Source organism: Bos mutus, chromosome 24, assembly GCF_027580195.1.
Source record: "Bos mutus isolate GX-2022 chromosome 24, NWIPB_WYAK_1.1, whole genome shotgun sequence".
Classification (NCBI taxonomy): Eukaryota; Metazoa; Chordata; class Mammalia; order Artiodactyla; family Bovidae; genus Bos; species Bos mutus.
This window is the reverse complement of record NC_091640.1, coordinates 33,364,509-33,381,854: the sequence shown is the minus strand read 5'-3', so window position 1 is coordinate 33,381,854 and position 17,346 is coordinate 33,364,509. Positions and strand designations below refer to the sequence as shown.

At 47.3% G+C, this 17,346-nt stretch overlaps 1 protein-coding gene across 3 annotated transcripts in view; it reads right to left on the bottom strand.

The window, feature by feature from the left end:
- Positions 1-8,250: 8,250 nt before the first annotated feature.
- Positions 8,251-17,346, bottom strand: part of TMEM241 (transmembrane protein 241) — a 123,867-nt gene continuing 114,771 nt past the window's right edge. The window contains exon 16 of one of the 3 annotated variants that reach the window (XM_070361940.1): positions 8,251-10,788. In XM_070361940.1, the coding sequence (XP_070218041.1) occupies positions 10,728-10,788 (61 nt within the window). In that variant the 3' untranslated portion in view covers positions 8,251-10,727. The remainder of the gene's footprint in view (positions 10,789-17,346) is intronic. The other 2 variants (XR_011462504.1, XR_011462503.1) reach the window with 2 other exon arrangements.

Here is a 17,346-nt window from a genome sequence, read left to right as displayed (position 1 = left end):
CCCAGGGTCTTCTAGAACACATTTTTGATTAATAGCTGGAGTAAACCTCTCACCTCAGGCTTTAAAAACATAAGTCCCCAAGGCAGGTGTGCATGAGTGTCTGTGAGTGAGCAAGTGTGTATGTTTGCGTGTCTGTGAGGGAGGAGCAGCAGAAGGTGGAAACTTAGCAATATTCTGCGTCTTCCCCAGCATCTCCTTGGCCTCACCAACCTTGGACAGACAAGGTGTCTACAGGCCTCAGGTTCCATCGGGTTGTTCCAGTCCCACAGGGCTGGCCTGATTCCAACTCACCTCAAGTCAGGGCTTCGGCTACTGAAGCTCAACTTACTCGTTGAGTTTTTGACCTCACACTGGGCAGGCCCCTTGGAGCTGCTCAAAGAATGTGGACCCTACTCTCTGGGGATTGCTGAGACAAACCTGAGGCCCATGGTGCCATCCATGCTCTCCATCCACCTGCAGTGGGAGCAGCCAGGGCTGCAGAGGGCATGGGTGAGAACAGCTGGACTCAAAGGCAGAGAAGAAAATGCAGGGTGGGGTGTCCTCCCAGCCCTGCTCAGAGTGACCAGGAAGAGTGACTTGTTTGTTTTGTTTGGGGATTTGATGGGAACAGGGACACCTCAAGGCCAAAGTCATGCAACCCAACTCTTGCAGGCCAAAGGAAGGGGGATGGGTATTAAAGAAAGTGCAAGAACTTGCCTGGTGGTCCAGTGCTAAGACTCCGCAATCGAAAGCTAGGCTCTCATGTCAGGATACCCGGTCAGGGAACTAGATCCCACATGCTGTAACATGTGGCTGATTCATGTTGAGGTATGGCAGAAACCAGCAAATTATTGTAAATCAATTAATCTTTCTATTAAAAATTTTTAAAAAGAATAAAGTGTTGGAGAGACACAAAAGGACAAATATATGACTCCACTCACATGACATACCTAGACTAGGCAAATCCATAGACACAGAAGGTTGAATAGAGGTTCCAAAGGGGGTTGCTGGGAGCTAGGAGATAGGGAAGGAATAGAGGGAATGGAGAGTTATTATATAATGGGTACTGAATTTCTACTTGAGATAATAAAAAAAAAATTCTGGAAATGGACATCAGTGATGATTGTACAATCCCGTTCAGTTCAGTTCAGTTGCTCAGTCATGTCCGACTCTCTGCAACCGCATGGACTACAGTACACCAGGCTTCCCTGTCCATCACCAACTCTGGAGCTTGCTCAAACTCATGTCCATTGAATCGGTGATACCATCCAACCATCTCATCCTCTGTCACCCCCTTCTCCTCCTGCCTTCAATCTTTTCCAGCATCAGGATCTTTTCCAATGAGTCAGCTCTTCACATCAGATAGCCAAAGTATTAAAGCTTCAGCTTCTCCATCAGGCCTTTCAATGAATATTTAGGATTGATTTCCTTTAGGATTGACTGGTTGGATCTCCTTGAAGCCCAAGGGACTCTCAAGAGTCTTCTCCAACACCACAGTTCAAAAGCATCAATTCTTTGGCACTCAGCTTTCTTTATGGTCCAATTCTCACATCCATACATAACTACTGGAAAAACCATAGCTTTGACTAGATGGGCTTTTGTTGGCAAAGTAATGTCTCTGCTTTTTAATATGCTGTCTAGTTTGGTCATAGCTTTTCTTCCAAGGAGCAAGAGTCCTTTAATCTCATGGCTGCAGTCACCATCTGTAGTGATTTTGGAGCCCAAGAAAATAAAGTCTGTTGCTGCTTCCACTGTTTCCCCATCTATTTGCCATGAAATGATGGGACCGGATACCATGATCTTTGTTTTTTGAACACTGTGAATGCACCTAAGTGTACACTTACAAATGGTTTAAAATGATAGATTTTATCTTATGTATCTTTTACCACAATTGGCCAAAATAAAAAAAAGGGCTGAGGAGGTGAGAGAAGCTGTGTGGAGAACAGTAGGTCCAGGCGGGGGGAGGGGCAGACTGGGAGGAGAACATTCAAGGGGTGACACCAGCCTGAGGCTCTGCTGCTGATAATGCAGACTTCTTCGCCTGCTATCGACAACTCAGTCCTAATGCCTTCACTTGAAGGGATTTGGAATATAGGACTTGATCGCTTCCCAGCTGACACATCCCAGGAGGGCAGCCCCAGCGCTAGCCGGTCCCTCCCTGCCCAAGGCAGCTCTCTCCCTCCCTTCTGTGTTGTTGCCCGATGGCTGCAATACCCACGCAGTCAGCTGCAGCTCTATTCCCTCCTTTCCGGGAACAGCGGCCAAAAACACACATTTGCCCCCTCACTAATGCCCCGGGAGCCATAACACCCTGCAGGATCCATGGTGCTCAGGGCAGAGGCTCTTTTTAAAGGTCCTTCTGCTCTGCTTTTCTTCTCTGTGAAAGTGTTAGTTGCTCAGTCATGTCAGACTCTTTGCAACCCCATGGACTGTAGCCTGCCAGGCTCCTCTTCTGTCCATGGAATTCTTCAAGCAAGAATACTGGAATGGATTGCCATTTCCTTCTCCAGGGGATTTTCCTGATCCCAGGGTTCAAACCTGAGTTTCCTGCATTGCAGGCAGATTCTTTACCATCTGAGCCATATTGCTGCAAATCAATTCACTGTAAATCATTGTGGAGTGAACTACGGGACATTTACTCTTTCTCAAGAGCCTCGGGGTCCATCTGATCTTGACCTGGCTTGTTAACGTGACTGCAGTTATCTGAGGGTAGGTGGTCTAGAATGGCCTCAGCTGGGAGGACTGACTTCTGTTCCACATGGTCTCTCATTCTCCAACAGGTCATCCAGACTAATTCTCACAATGGAAGTGGTCAATGAAAATATGCATCAGAGAGAGTTAAACAGGCAAGAAAAACTTAATTTAAGACTATTGCAATAGGGGTCAAGACAGCTTGAGATAACAGGAGGTAAAGACTGAATGCAACTTGGAATACAACGGAAGCAGCTGGGGATTTACAGCCAATGGGCAGGGCAAGGGAGTCAGTGGATGGAAAAATACCAAGAGGAAACTCGATCAGGTACCAAGTGGAGGGAGGGGGCATTCTTGCTAAACTGGCTTGGCAGGATTAAGTCCAAGAATGCAAGTGGAAGTGTCCAAGACTTCTAATAAGGCATTAATTCAAAATGGGCAGGGTTACTTCCACTGCATTTATCATCCAGAGCAAGTCACAAGGCTGACTCAGATCTGAGCAGTGGGGAATTGGCCCCATCACATTGCAAATGGCCTGGGCTCTTGGAAAAGTGGGACACTGGGGCCATCTTTTCTCCTTTCATAACGGAAGACTCTCTTGGTCCCTGTCGTCTGTCACCTGTGGGCGTGAATCTGTTTTGCAGGAACTGAACCCTCAAATGGCCATGTTGGTTCTCTCCTTCTTTCCAGGCGAGAGCACTTTACTAAGGAACATGTGATAAGTAGTCAACACACACAAGTATAATGACGAGTTTGACTCCATTGTACCTTCAAGACCTCCGGAGAGAGGAGGACAGTTTTGGGAGCTGAAAGCTTTTTAAAGTGGAAGCACCAGCTGGACAGTGGTGACCACTCCTCCTCTCCCCTGTCCAGCTTCACCACAAATGGGAGACCCTGGCCCTTTATTCCCCGGAGGACAGCCAATAGCAGGCTGTGATGGGAAACAGACTTTACTGAAGGCTTGAGAATCATAAAGGGCTTTGGCTAAAAAATGAACTTTAGATGTGGCCACTGGGCTCTGCAAGAGTGTGGACCACCTCTCTCCTGCTGCCTCTCTGGAGCTCCCTCGCCTACCTGCAGATGTCTGGGCAGCCTTCTTCCCACCCCCAGCTTTTCTTCATGTTCAGGACACCTGCCCCGCCAGCTCCTCCAGGCAGATGCATAGCTACCAGGGAGGGCAGCTTTGATAGAAGGACATGAACTACTCACAAACCGGATTCTAACACAAAAGGCCACCTACTGCGTAACCCCTGTACATACAGAATCTCCAGAAGAGGTAGATCTGCAGAGCTACAAAGAGGATTACCTGGGTCAGCAGGAGTGGGGGAGGGAGGAAGGAGTGATTATGGGTACAAGGTTTCTTTTGGGGCTGATGGAAATGTTCTAAAATCAGATAGTGGTGAGACTTCCCTGGTGGTCCAGTGGCTAAGACACTATGCTCCCAGTGCAGGGGGCTCAGGTAGAATCCCTAGTCAGGGAGCTAGATCCCACATGCTGCAACTAAGACCCTCTGCAGCCAACTGCTGGTTTTGTTTGTGCTCTCACTCAGTCTTGTCTGTTTGTGGCCCCATGGACTGCAGCCCGCCAAGCTCCTCTGTCCATGGGAGTTTTCCTAGGCAAGAACACTGGAGTGGGTTGCCATTTCCTCCTCCAGGGGATCCAGGAGATTCCTGACCCAGGGATCAAACAAATAAATATTTAAAAAAATAAAATTAGACAGTGGTGATGGTTGCACAATTCTGTACATATACTAAAACCACTGAACTATACACTTTAAAAGAATACATTTTAGGGCATGTCAATTATATCTCAATAAAGCTGTTTTTTTTTTTAATTAAATAAATAGAATTTTAAAAATTTTTACATTTTTAAAAATTTAAATTAAAAAAAAAAATCTCAGTCTTAGGGTCTTCTTGTAGACTTGGGGCATCCCTAAGAACAGGGAGTGTGTGTCTGCTGTAGTTTATAGTCACACAGAAGGTCACCAGAGCACTTCCCACCAGGAAGGGAGCTCCTGCCTCCAGGACAACTTACAGCTGCCCCCATGGGAGGATGAGCATCCATGGCCTCACTGTGTGAAGAGCTAGGCCTCACCTGCAGTAACAGAGATGGCAGGTCAGCTCTGCTGGAAGACGCGGAGCATTCTGGAGACACCTGGAGATAGCAGAGACTAGCGGCCAGTGGGTATTCGATGGTATGTGATGAAGAGAAGAGGCGATCAATAAAGAATGATGAACAGCACTTGCCGGGGTGGTGAGAGAACATGGACAGAACCTAGGGGTCTGTCCCCAACTGAGACAGCCCTTTTCAATAATTGGCCATGCAGATCCATGGACCCAGGCAACGGTGCCTGGATTGAATCCCCATGTCTCCAAGGTCTCCACTGCTCTCCCAGGGGCTCCCTCAGAGTGACGGGTATGAAGACAAAATTGGACACAGTGGCCTTGCACTGGGGCGCAGTGGCCCCTGCCCACAGCCTCTTCACACAGTCATCAAAATAAATGACTCAAATGCTCCTTTTGGCTCAGGTGGTTGTTTAAACAGGATTCCACCCTCCGCAGCCAAGGGAAGGGGAGCTGCGGGGTGGAGAGGGGCGCCGTTCCTTCAGACCCCAGCCCAGTGTGTCCTGGATGGAACTGGATGAAGGCCTGTATGCCGATGTTTGCTTTGCCAAGGGCAATCCGCTGCTGGTCAGGCCACTGAAAAAACCAGCTCACGGCAGGAGCAAAGGATCCCTCATTTCACCAGGAGCACAGGATGGCCAAGTCTCTGAAAGTCTCCAGAACACAGGTAGCCTCATGCAAGCTCCACTATTTGCTCAGCCTTCCCAGTGGTTCACTGCCCGGGTCAGAGGACCTGGGAGCTGCGGGAAAGACCGCCTGTGTGGGGCCAGGGCAGCTGACGCCCCCGGGGGACAGCACTCCCCTCGGCCCTGCAGAAGGGCTGCCAGTGAGGGGGCTTGGCTCCTCTGGTTTGTTCAGACCCCAGTGGTGTGGAGTGGGGCTGAGGTGGGCAGAACCCACAGATGACCCGTAACATGGGAGGGGCCAGGGCAAAAGGGTCGTGAAAGCCGCCTTGGAATCTCAGCTCAGGAGCGGTGAGCAGGCTGAGTTTTCCTGCCCTGTCAGGCTCTCAGAGGTGTCATCTTTAAGTCCGGAGGTATGAAGAGCAGGCGATATAATGTGGGGGAGCAACTGCACCCCCACTGGAGAATCACGGAGCTCACAACTGTGACTTCCCAGCCAGGCCTTCAAAACAGCCCAGTCTTAGCCCAACCCACAGCCTGCCCTCTTGAGTCTTGATGTGCCAGCGGTCACTCCCTGATTGTGGCCAGACTTCCCAAGTCCATCTCTGCTCCCTCCAGCCCCTTGTCACCCGCACGGGGAGGACAGACACCGTGGATGCTGAAAGGCAGGGCTTCGAGGTCACACAGGCCCCTCCAATCCCCGCGCCCCCATCCCCCACAGGGAGGCGACTTACCTTCTCCTCTGAGAAACGAGGCCAATGGCAGCTCCTCCACCGGCGGCTCCTTTGAGGGTTAGGTGAGAGGCCGCAGGAGTGAAGGCCTTTGGGCGACACTCTGCGAGGCCCACAGTGAGTCTCGATGCTGGGCCTCACAGCCGGACGTTTCCTCCCAGCATCTCCTCAGGCTCCTACCAGGTGCATCATGTCCTTGAAATTGACCACAAGATCCATCTTCAGGTCTGCACATCTCTCCCACACCAGCTGAGAGCAACTCTGAGGCAGGGCCGAGCCTTCCATGGCACCATTGTCTGCACAAGGCCCATCTGGTACTGTGATCTGGCCTCCACTCAGACCAGTGGGGGACATTCCACTATGGGGACAATCAACTATACCCCATGTCCCCCAAAGAGGTTCTCAGTCCTTTGTTCTTAACTGGAGTCCAACAGAGGCTGAACAGATGGACTTCTTGGAGAATAAATCCCCTGACTACATGCTTAATTGTGTGCGTGTGTCAGTATATATGTGTGTGCGTATATATGTGTGTAGGTGTCTGTGTGTGCATGCAGGTATGAGACTGCACATTTTGGAAGAGATATCCCTTACTTTTCATCAGATTTTCAGAACACTGTGTTTCCCATCTGGGCAATATTTCTTCAAAGCATTTAAGTCTCTCTGAAATTTCATTATTTACTTGTTTCTTGTCTCTACCACTAGAAAGTAAGCTTCAAGGCACTCGTCTTATTCACAGTCGTATCCACAAGCCCCAAAACAGAGTCCGGCACATAGTGGGTTCTTGGTATCTTTTGAATGAATGAATGTGAGGTTCTTTGACCCAAAGGCATAGATCCTGCTCTGTAATGGGTATCTGGGCAAGCCCCAGACTGTCAGCGGGGCCCCCTCCTCAGGGCAGCTCCGGGGTGGAGGACACCTGGAGCAGACACTGGTTATTCTGCAGCAAGAGTCCATTCAGGGGAGGGATTGAGAGTGCTCAGATCAGATCCACCTAAGAGAAGGCGAATGCAAGGCTCTCTACCATGTGATGCATATTTGTGTGCACGCTAAGTCGCTTCAGTCATGTCTGACTCTGCGATCCCATGAATGTAGCCCGCCAAGCTCCTCTGTCCATGAGATTCTCCAGGCAAGAATGCTGGTGTGGGTTGCCATGCCCTTCTCCAGGGGATCTTCCCGACTCAGGGATCAAACCCCGTCTCATGTCTCCTGCATTGGCAGGCCGGCTCTTTACCATTAGGGCCACCTGGGAAGCCCCTATTGTGTGATAAGTTTCCCCAAAACATAGTGGCTTGAAACAATGCTGCTTTATCTCATGATTTTGTGGTCAGGCATCATGCAGGCTCTGATGTTTCTGCACCACATGGCACTGACTGAGGCCACCTGTTGGCATTCGGCAGCTGGTAGAATGGCTGGGCCCAGAGGGTCCAGGGCAGCTTCCCTTATACGTCTGGGTGCCATTAGAAGGCTGGGTGCAGCAGGACCATCTGTGGGGCTCCTGTCCCTGGTCTCTCCAGCACAGCCGCCTCAGGGGAGTCAGACCTCTACACAGCAGCTCAGGATTCCCAGAGGCTGTTCAAGAAGATGGAGGCTGCTTTCAACTCCACCTTGGAAGTCTGGCAGCTTCTATCACCTCCTACTGGCCGCCAGTATGTCAGAGCCAGCCCAGACTCAAGAGAAAGACAGGAACTGCAAGGTGTGGAAACACCATCACAGTGCTCAGCAACCACAGCTGACCGGTGGTCACCCTACGGGCCAGGGCAGGTCTACAGGAGGAGCTGGGTGGAACTCGCCCGGCAGAGATAAGTGGCCTGGACGCCGGTAGAAGTCTGGGCCTGTGTTTTGGCTTTATTATTATTACTGGTGTATTTGGATTTCTTTCTTTCTCTTTCTTTCTTTTTGACTGTAGGGCATGAGGGATCTTAGTTCCCCAACAAGGAATCAAACCTGTGCCCCCTGCAGTGGCAGCACAGAGTCTTAACCACTGGACCACCAGGGAAGTCCCTAGGCCTGTGTTTAAAATGTAAGAACTCACTCCCCCAGGATAACAATTTTTTTTTTGTACTCTACTCTCCTGTCAACATTGAAGAGAAAGGCAAATTATCAAGAAAATAAGTAGTTTATTTTTCTTTACATCCATAGCAGATTTGTAATAATACACCACCAGACAGAACCATGCCTCTCTTGACAGAAATCATATTCATTATTTGGACAAATTAAAAAAAAAAAAAACTAAAAACACCATGGCTTTGACTTGCAGCCACCAAGGACATGCCCCAGATAGGTCTTGACCAAATGGATCATTTCGGGTAAAAGGGAGTGCTGGGGTTATATGTGGATTCCCTGCCTGGGGGCCCAAGGACCCAGAGAGCCACAAAGATTAAGAGCTAAGGAGACAGAAGTCCCTTGATTTACAGAGCTCTAGGTTCATCCTCCTAAAGGAAACCAGTCTTGAATACTCATTGGAAGGACTGATGCTGAAGCTGAAGCTCTAATACTTTGGACACCTGATGGAAAGAGCCGATTCATTAGAAAAGACCCTGATCCTGGGAAAGATTGAAGGCAGGAGAAGAAGGGGACAACAGAGGATGAGATGGTTGGGTGGCATCACCGACTCAATGGACATGAGTCTGAGCAAGCTCCGGGAGATGGTGAAGGACAGGGAAGCCTGGTGTGCTGCAGTCCATGGGTCTCAAAGAGTCGGACACAACTTAGCGACTGAATAACAACAGGCTCATCCTCAGATCAGAGCTGAGCATGTGAACTTGGGCATAAAAGATGGTGGTTGAAGAAAAAAGCCCATGAAGAAATGGAAGCTAAAGGAAACAGAACAATATATTGAAGTAACCCCTACCCTCTGCCTCTTGCTGGTGTCAAACTAAGAAAAGACTTGAGATTTTAAAAACAATGGAATTCTCGAACGTAGTTTTTAAAAAAATCCTTGCTAGAGATTCTTTCAAAAGAAAAAAAACTTGCTGCTTTTGCAACTTGCTAACTTTTGTTATTGAAGTCAGTTCTGCTAGAACAGGGGAGGGGGCTTGTTAACTGTGCACAGCTCTTTCCAGCCTCAGGAATCTTATTTGCTCAAATGACACTTGGAAGGACAGACATAAGATGACATTTGGACAGATGTCACTTTCCACAAACAGGGAACCAGCCTCGATAGTACAGAGAGGGTTTTACGGGAGTAATAGAACAAGGAAAATTGTAAACCCAGATTTTCTATTTGATCCCGAGCAGCAAGTCTGACATCACAGGTTAGGAACAAAAAGCAAAGTGCAACTATATATGTATAAAGGTCACTCTAAACATCTTTACCTTAAATGACAAGCAGAGACCAGGAAAAGACAAGGAAATGAATTTAAGGTACTCAAGGTCTGCATATACTAATCCATTCCTATTTGTTTCATCTTCTGCTTCTTTGTGCAACAGCTTGGAGAAAACGTGTGAGAAGAATGTCCTAACTCAGCTGACCTTAGTCTTCACAAGGCCAAGAATGGACAAGGCTTGTTTCCCAGATGCTGGAGATGGTCCTTCGTTACTGACATGCGTGTCCAATCCTGCAATGCCTGGATCCTGCCCGGACAGGACTCTCCGGACTTGACTACCTTTGACATCTCAAAATGACCAAAACTGACACCTAGCAGAGTATAATGTATTCAAAAAACCTCTTATGAGCAGGGATATTTACAGTTAGACATTATTTTCTTAAACCACCATCAAAGTTCAGAATCAAATGACCATTCCATGCAAATTCATTTCTCCAGACTCCCATAAAGGCAAGGTTTAGAGTTTTACATTTTTAATCTGGCCTGAAAAATATATTTCAGGTTCCAATGATTTGAAAACTCTTCTGATCTATCAGGGAATTACATGGGTTATGAATAAAAATATGTGTGTGTTTGCATACTTACGTTTATTTCATCCGTCAGTGCTTATTCATCAGTGGTAATCATTACCCTTGGGTAATTGATTTAACCTGATGGTGGGCCCAAAAGGGTGTTCAACACAACACACAACCACAGAAAGTCTTCAGTGCTGGAGAGAAACAGTGTCCTTGCTGGCGTCTTACTTGGCCCAGGACTCCCGTTTGCCCCCCCGCCGCACTCGGCCCCCAGGGGAAGCCCCCTCATGGAAGTCTGTGTGTGCCCCTAAGTGAGTGAGTGTGGGTTCGAGGCAAGCCAACCTGACAGCAAGGAAAGGACATCCTCAGAGAAGACTTCCAGGTTGTGAAATCACAAAACAAAACCAAAAACACGATACAATACCTCCACCACCCGGCAGTGAAAGCTTGCTTGCTGAAGGGTGTTTAATAAGGAGCACGCGCAGCAATCCAGGAAGGCGGAGCCATCCCCATGCAGGTGAATCCCTGCATCTCTCTCTGCACGCCTGGGCGCGGGGCACAGTCAGCTGGACCTGGGGAGCCTCTCGACACAGTCCACTCCCTGAAGCATCCTAGAGACCCCAGAAAGAGAGTTCTCCTTGCCGCAGCGAGCAGTGACGCCTCTCCATCCTTGCTTTCTTCTATCACCTGGAGAATGCGGTGTTCTCCACTACAGCCTGGGAGTCCACTTTTCCCGGGTTTAGGAGCCCTTCCGCTCTGAGAAAACCAGCAAGGCCTCTCCAAATCCGCCGAGCAGGAGGCTGCGAGAAACAGCAAGAGGTCAGTCAGCTTTGCCCTCTCTGGAGCCTAGAGGCTGTGGACATGTGGAGTTGCCTGGTGTCCACCTACCACAGGACAAGTGATGCTCCCTCATCATGCAGCTGAGCATCCTGTCCTCTGCCCACACTGCCTGACTTCAAGTCAGGTCCCGGACTGCCTAGTCGTCCAGGGTAAACCTCAGCTGTCCCTCAGGGAGAAAGGTGACGTGTCCCAACCATCCTGACCAGGTGATGCTGACTGCACTTCCTTACTGCTCTCTGGCTCAAACATAGGAGGAGGGCTTCCCAGTGGTGCATTTTGCTACAGTGATGGATAAGAAACCATGCATGTATCCATAAGCCTATGATTACTGACAGTCTCTGAGTCCTTTTATTTCATTTAGACTAAGAACATTTAAAGACAAAATACAAATGGGGACTCATGAATTTCCCAGCAGAGCAGAAAGATCTATGGTCAGTGAAAATGAAAATGAAAAATAGCAGAACGGAAGACTGTGAGAAAGAGGTGAATTTTACATGCCTAAAATGTAACACATTTGAGGGTTTGCACATTTTCTATTTTAAACTTCTCACTAGACACTCTAGTGTCTGTCTGAAGCCCCCATCATTCTTCCCCCAAAGCACCTCTGAGGCCTGGGCTGGGCCATGAGTAAAGGCTTGTGATGGGGGTCCCTGAGGATAAACTGCTCTTGTTCAGAGGTGCCAACAGCCCTTCTGATGCCACCTTCTTCTTTTTTCTTTCTCCATTTAACCCCCAGCATCGCATGCTTCCTATATACCCACTCCTCATACATACCCACACACAACACACTCATACTTGGGTAGTGGTACCTCCATGGTCCTAATATATGTCTAAGGCATCAAATGTATGAGATACACTTAGGCCGTGTATATTCTGTTCTCAGTGAAAAAAGTCACCTATGGGGGTGACTATGACCTAAAGATAACATCTACCATGAACCACTTCCAAGTGAACTAAGTGGGAACAGGAAAACAATAAGCTGAGTTCAAAGTGTGCTCAGGTGTTTCTTGGTTTTTTGGGGTTTTTTTTTTTTTTGACTGTACCACGTGGCATGTGGGATCTTAGTTCCCCAATCAGAAGTATTACAAATAATGACAATAAGTCAATGAATTCTAACACACGCTGAATTCATAATAATGTAGCTGAAGTTTGTTACAAACCAAACAGATTTCAGAGGACTTTCCTAGATCTATACTCATCATTTATAAAATTGCTTCTGGGAGAAACTGGGGACCAAGTTCCAAAAGACTGTATTTTTAAATACGACCCCATTGGACTTGTCCCCGCTGTAGTTTGGGGACAGACCTAGATGCTGGTGGGTTCTATCACCTCTTCTTTTTGGATGAAGGACCCAGGGAGGGGAAGCCATTTGTTCTGTACAACGTGTGTGCCGTCGTGTCTGAACTCTTTGCAACCTCATGGACTATAGCCCACCAGGCTCCTCTGTCCATGGAATTTTCCAGGCAAGAATACTGAAAATGAAATGAAATGGCAAAATTGCCATTTCCTCCGCCAGGGAAGATCTTCCTAATTCAGGGATCAAACTTGTGCCTCTTGCGTCTCCTGCATTGGCAGGCAGATTCTTTACCACTGAGCCACCTGGGAAGCCCATTCTGCACACAGGCTCACCTCTAAAGACCCAGTTTTGCCTTCTAAGCCGATCTGCTGTTTCCTTCTGCATTCCTTTAAGAACACACACACCGTCTTCTCAAATCCCTGGATGAGCACAGAGTCACCGTGACCTAACGCGAGATCAGTACAGAACTCCGACTTGGGAAGAGTTTTATTTCTGCAAATGTAACAGGGGGTCAATCATTTCCACTAATCTTCCTTAATCACCGGGGAGAACAGGGTTTCGGCTGGCTCTTTGCCACCCTCCCTCCCCCAGCCTTAGAACAATGCTGCAGTGTAATAACCTTGCATTGCATCGCCTTGGTTTAGCGATTTAATAAAACACCGAGCGGCTTTAGAGAATGCTGACATGAAAACAAACCAGGTTCCATTTACCCTGAAGAGCACCAGGGAGGTGAGCTTTGATGCTGTTTTCTAAACAGCGGGAGACGCTGACATGGGGTGCAGGAATCTTAATAGCATTACAGCTGTTTAAGTCAGAGCTTTATTGAACTGTTTGCAAATCTTGTAATCCCCATCATTCCCAAAATGAACAAACTTCATGTAACGAAGGCATAAACATTCAGACTGCAGAGCCAGCCAGAAATAGTCATCACTCAGTTCTCTTCCAGGGATTATTTATTTTCGGCGTCTCTCCACTCTTTGTCTTCTCTCTTATCAGGAGCCAAAGGCCCCATCTCGAACTTACATTTATTATTGTGGTGATTCAATGAATTCCTATGGAACTTTCCAGACTGAGGACAGAGACTGTATCCTTTTCTCAGCTGTAGGCCTAGCACTTAACACAACACCCAATAAATACTTGCTCAATGAGTGATGGAATTCTTATACCTGCTCCCCACTTTCCCATCTGGATTCCAAACTATTTTTTTCTCTCTTTTCCTCACCAAAATAAATGCACCACTCCCCTGGGGACTTGCTTTGTGACGATTCACAATCTGATTAATTACTCTGTGTGGAAAGGTAATGAGTGTAGTTATTCAGAAGGCCTTTCTCAGCATTTTAAAGAAGAGGTTTCAGATTCTTAATTCTGCTGAAAAACTGCAAACACCATGATCCTAGCTGCACTTTGGGGTATGCTGGAGGAAGTTCTTTCTTCACTCCGAAATTCACTCTTCCTCCAAATAGACTTAGGCAGTCTCTGAGCATTCCCCTAAAACTAAAGGCAAAGACATCTTTACTCAGAGATGATATAAGACCATTCTCTAAGGGTGAGGTTGAGACTAGGATCAAGTTGAAGTGACCACCATGTTTGTAACCCAGGGTCAATGGCAAGCCCAGTGAATGATGAGTACAAATGAGAAGCTGATCACCAAATCCTACAAACAAAGAGGCTGTGTTTTGGTGATTCTTTTCTCTCCTTGTACTTAAACTATTTCACCAGGAAAAGCGACTCTCCTCATCTAAAGAGCATTCAAAGAGGAAGTACCGACAACTACTAATAATTCTACTTGACAGAAACACCACTCACAGTTCAGAATTTTTTTTTTTTTTGAATGTGTTGAATTTCCTTTGCCAAAATTTTGGGATACTGGGAATTCATATTGATTCATAACCTAGAATGTTGTTAATTTCAAAACAAATAACTAAATATGAATCTGGATATTTAAATTACCAAGCCTGCAATAGATACTAAAATGCTGGGCTTTTATCGTTAAAAAGAAGATAAGATAGCTGGACAAGAGCAGTGGCTTTTAATTAAAGGCTTTAAAAGCTGACCGACGTTGGGGGTATGGGTTTATCATTTTTCTTGAGTACAGGACCCACTGATTGAGCTAACAGTGCCAGACAGAGAGATGGAAAGGTGAATGAAACAACCCTTTCAGGGAGGATCCTCAGCCAGCAGGTAGGCAGGAAGTGCACATCTGTCACTTCCTGTGGTACCTGCTGATGGAGGTACACAGTGGGGGTGGCAGGGGCTGCCAAGGGTCTGAGCCTGGAGCTGATCCAAATCTCTGGTGAGGAGATAAGTTCTTTAAGATCTTGCTGAAATTTCAAATGGCGTTTTTGTCCATGAACCACCACAAACCTTTAGATCCGTGATTCCCAACTGTGGTGATTCTGCCAACAAGAAGAGCTTTGGCAAAGCCTGGACGTGTTTTTTGGTTGTTGGAATTGAGGGAGTGTTACTGGCACCTGGTGAGGTGGGGCTTAGGCTTGCTGCTAAAAATTCTATGTGGTACAGGACAGCCCCTCACAACAAAGAGGTCAACAGCACCGAGGGTGAAAAACCTTCAGATAACAAGCTATTTTGTGCATCTAAGCTGCTGCCCATCCAAGGAGATGGACAATAACATGTACCCTGGTCTCCTAGACGGTGACCTCACTGGGGTCTTGAACTGTGTCTACAGAACCCAGTAAGCACTTCTGGTAGAATGAAAGAACATACAAGCAATGGAGATGAGGGTGTCAGTGGATACAGGGTCCTCTGCCCCAGCCGGACTGCAGGGGGGTGGCTGTACAGCTTCTACTCACCTCCACCCACTCCAGCAACTGCTGCCATGTGGGCGTGCAGGCCCAACTTAACAGCTGCTCCATATTTTTGAAAGAATCTGGAGATCTGGACTTTTACAGGGAAACCACCTGATTTCTAAATGTTGAATAATTTGAAATTTGAAAATCAAAGGGGGAAAAAGAAAAAGAAACGATAACTATGCAGACAAACACAGTCGGTCCAAACCAAACAGCCTTTTGTGACTTCTGATCAGTCTAGGCTCCCACGGGGCAGAGATGGGCCATGGATTCCTGCCCAGGATCCGATTAGCTGGTCACCCAGTCACAGCTTGAACACACCCAGTCTACGGACAATGCAGACCAGCCCTGTGCAAAAGACAGGAAATCTGAAACACAGTCTGACACTCCTCTTCTGGTGGTTCACTTTGTGGTCGGAAAATTCTTTGAGGCTGAAAACACACCATCCTTAAACTCAAGAGTTCTCAAGAATCAGGAAATTCCAAAGTCAAGGTTCCTTTTGCAATGATCACACATGCTGTTTCCTTGACTTGGGTACACACAGCCCTTCTTTCCATCGTGTTCAGGGCATACCATGAAGTCCACAGGATGTGGGACAGCCTGTAGGCACAGCTCCCACAGACGGCTGTGGGAACCTTCAGACTAAGCACGTCCTCCCCACTGCAGAGCATCTCACACTTATTTCTTACACTCAGTTCAATACCTAGGTTTTGTTTTTTTTTAGTTCATTCTGAAATTATGTACAAAATATAGTCAATGAGAATTATTTGAAAAAAAAAATGCCATCAAGAATTGAGATAGTCACTATAAAGGTTGCTGTTGTTGTTCAGTCACTCAGTCGTATTTGACTCTTTGTGACCCCATGGACTGCTGCACACCAAGCTTCCCTGTCCTTCACTATCTCCCAGAGTTTGCTCAAATTCATGTCCATTGAATCAGTGATGCCACCCAACTATCTCATTCCTCTATTGCCCTCTTCTCCTCCTCCCATCAGTCTTTCCCAGGGTCTTTTCCAGTGAGTCAGCTCTTCGCATCAGGTGGCCAAAGTATTAGAGCTTCAGTTTCAGCATCATCGGTCCTTCCAAGGAATATTCAGGGTTGATTTCCTTTAGGATCGACTGGTTTGATGTTCTTGCTGTCCTAGGGACTCGCAAGAGTCTTCACCAGCACCACAGTTCAAAAGCATGAATTCCTCGGCGCTCAGCCTTCTTTATGGTCCAACTCTCACATCCATACATGACCACCGGAAAAACCATAGCTTTGATGATATGGACCTTTGTTAGCAAAGTGATGTCTCTTCTTTTTAATACGCTGTCTAGGTCGGTCATAGCTTTTCTTCCAAGGAGCAAGTGTCTTTTGATCTCACGGCTGCTGTCACCAGGCACAGTGATTTTGGAGCCCAAGATAATAAAGTCTGTCATTCTATTTTTTCCCCATATTTGCCATAAAGTGACGGGACCAGATGCCATGATATTAGATGAAGGTTAAGGTACAGAAACTGCGGGAACAGCCTCAAGGATGCACCGGGATACCTTGGCCATTGGGTTTCTGGACGTCAACCTGCCCACCATCTGGGTTCTGCCTTCCCAGGAGGACAGGTGAGGGAGAGGAGGAGGGACTGTAGGGTCAGCTCCCGCCCCCTGCCCCAGCTCTAGTTCCAAATTGCTAAGTCTCACCATAGGCACCTTCTGCCCCTCCATTCTTCCCTGTCTTCCCAGGCCCAGAGGGACCAAGTCCTGTTCCACCCACAGCCTGGCTAAGCCTCTCCCTTCTGCATCAGGTCCAGTTTCAAGCCCCTCCCTATCACCCTGGCCCTCTCTCTCTGTTCTTCACACCCACTGTGCATACAAATACTTACTATCCAAGACTTCCCTGGTGGTCCATTGGCTTAAAAACAAAAAACAAAACCACCACTAACAACAAAAACTCCACAATCCCAATGCAGGGAGCACAGGTCTGATCCCTGGTTGGGAAAGATCGCACATGCTGTGTGGTAGTGGCACGGCCAAAAAAATATATGTATTTACAAAAAACAGTTACTATCCTACCTCAGAAATTATCTTTATGACTTCTTCTCCTGAAAACTCCTCAAGGGCTGGATGATGTCTTATGCTCCTTAATGACTTCCACATGCTTTGCATACACCAGTCACTCAATACATATTTTTTTGTTAATTCACAGAAACATAACTTATAGTATTAAAAGTCTAAGGCAGTGAGATCCTTTTCCTAAAAATGTTCCACTGGACATTCCTAGTTCACCGTGTCAGTCTCTGAACAAGAAATAGGGCCGATATGTCTTGGGTAACGCTCCTTCCGTATTGCTGCCGAATCATCCAGATACTCCTTATAAATGATCAGACTGGTGGGAAGAGAAACATTAGAGGTTGCCTCAGATGGTAAAGAATCCACCTA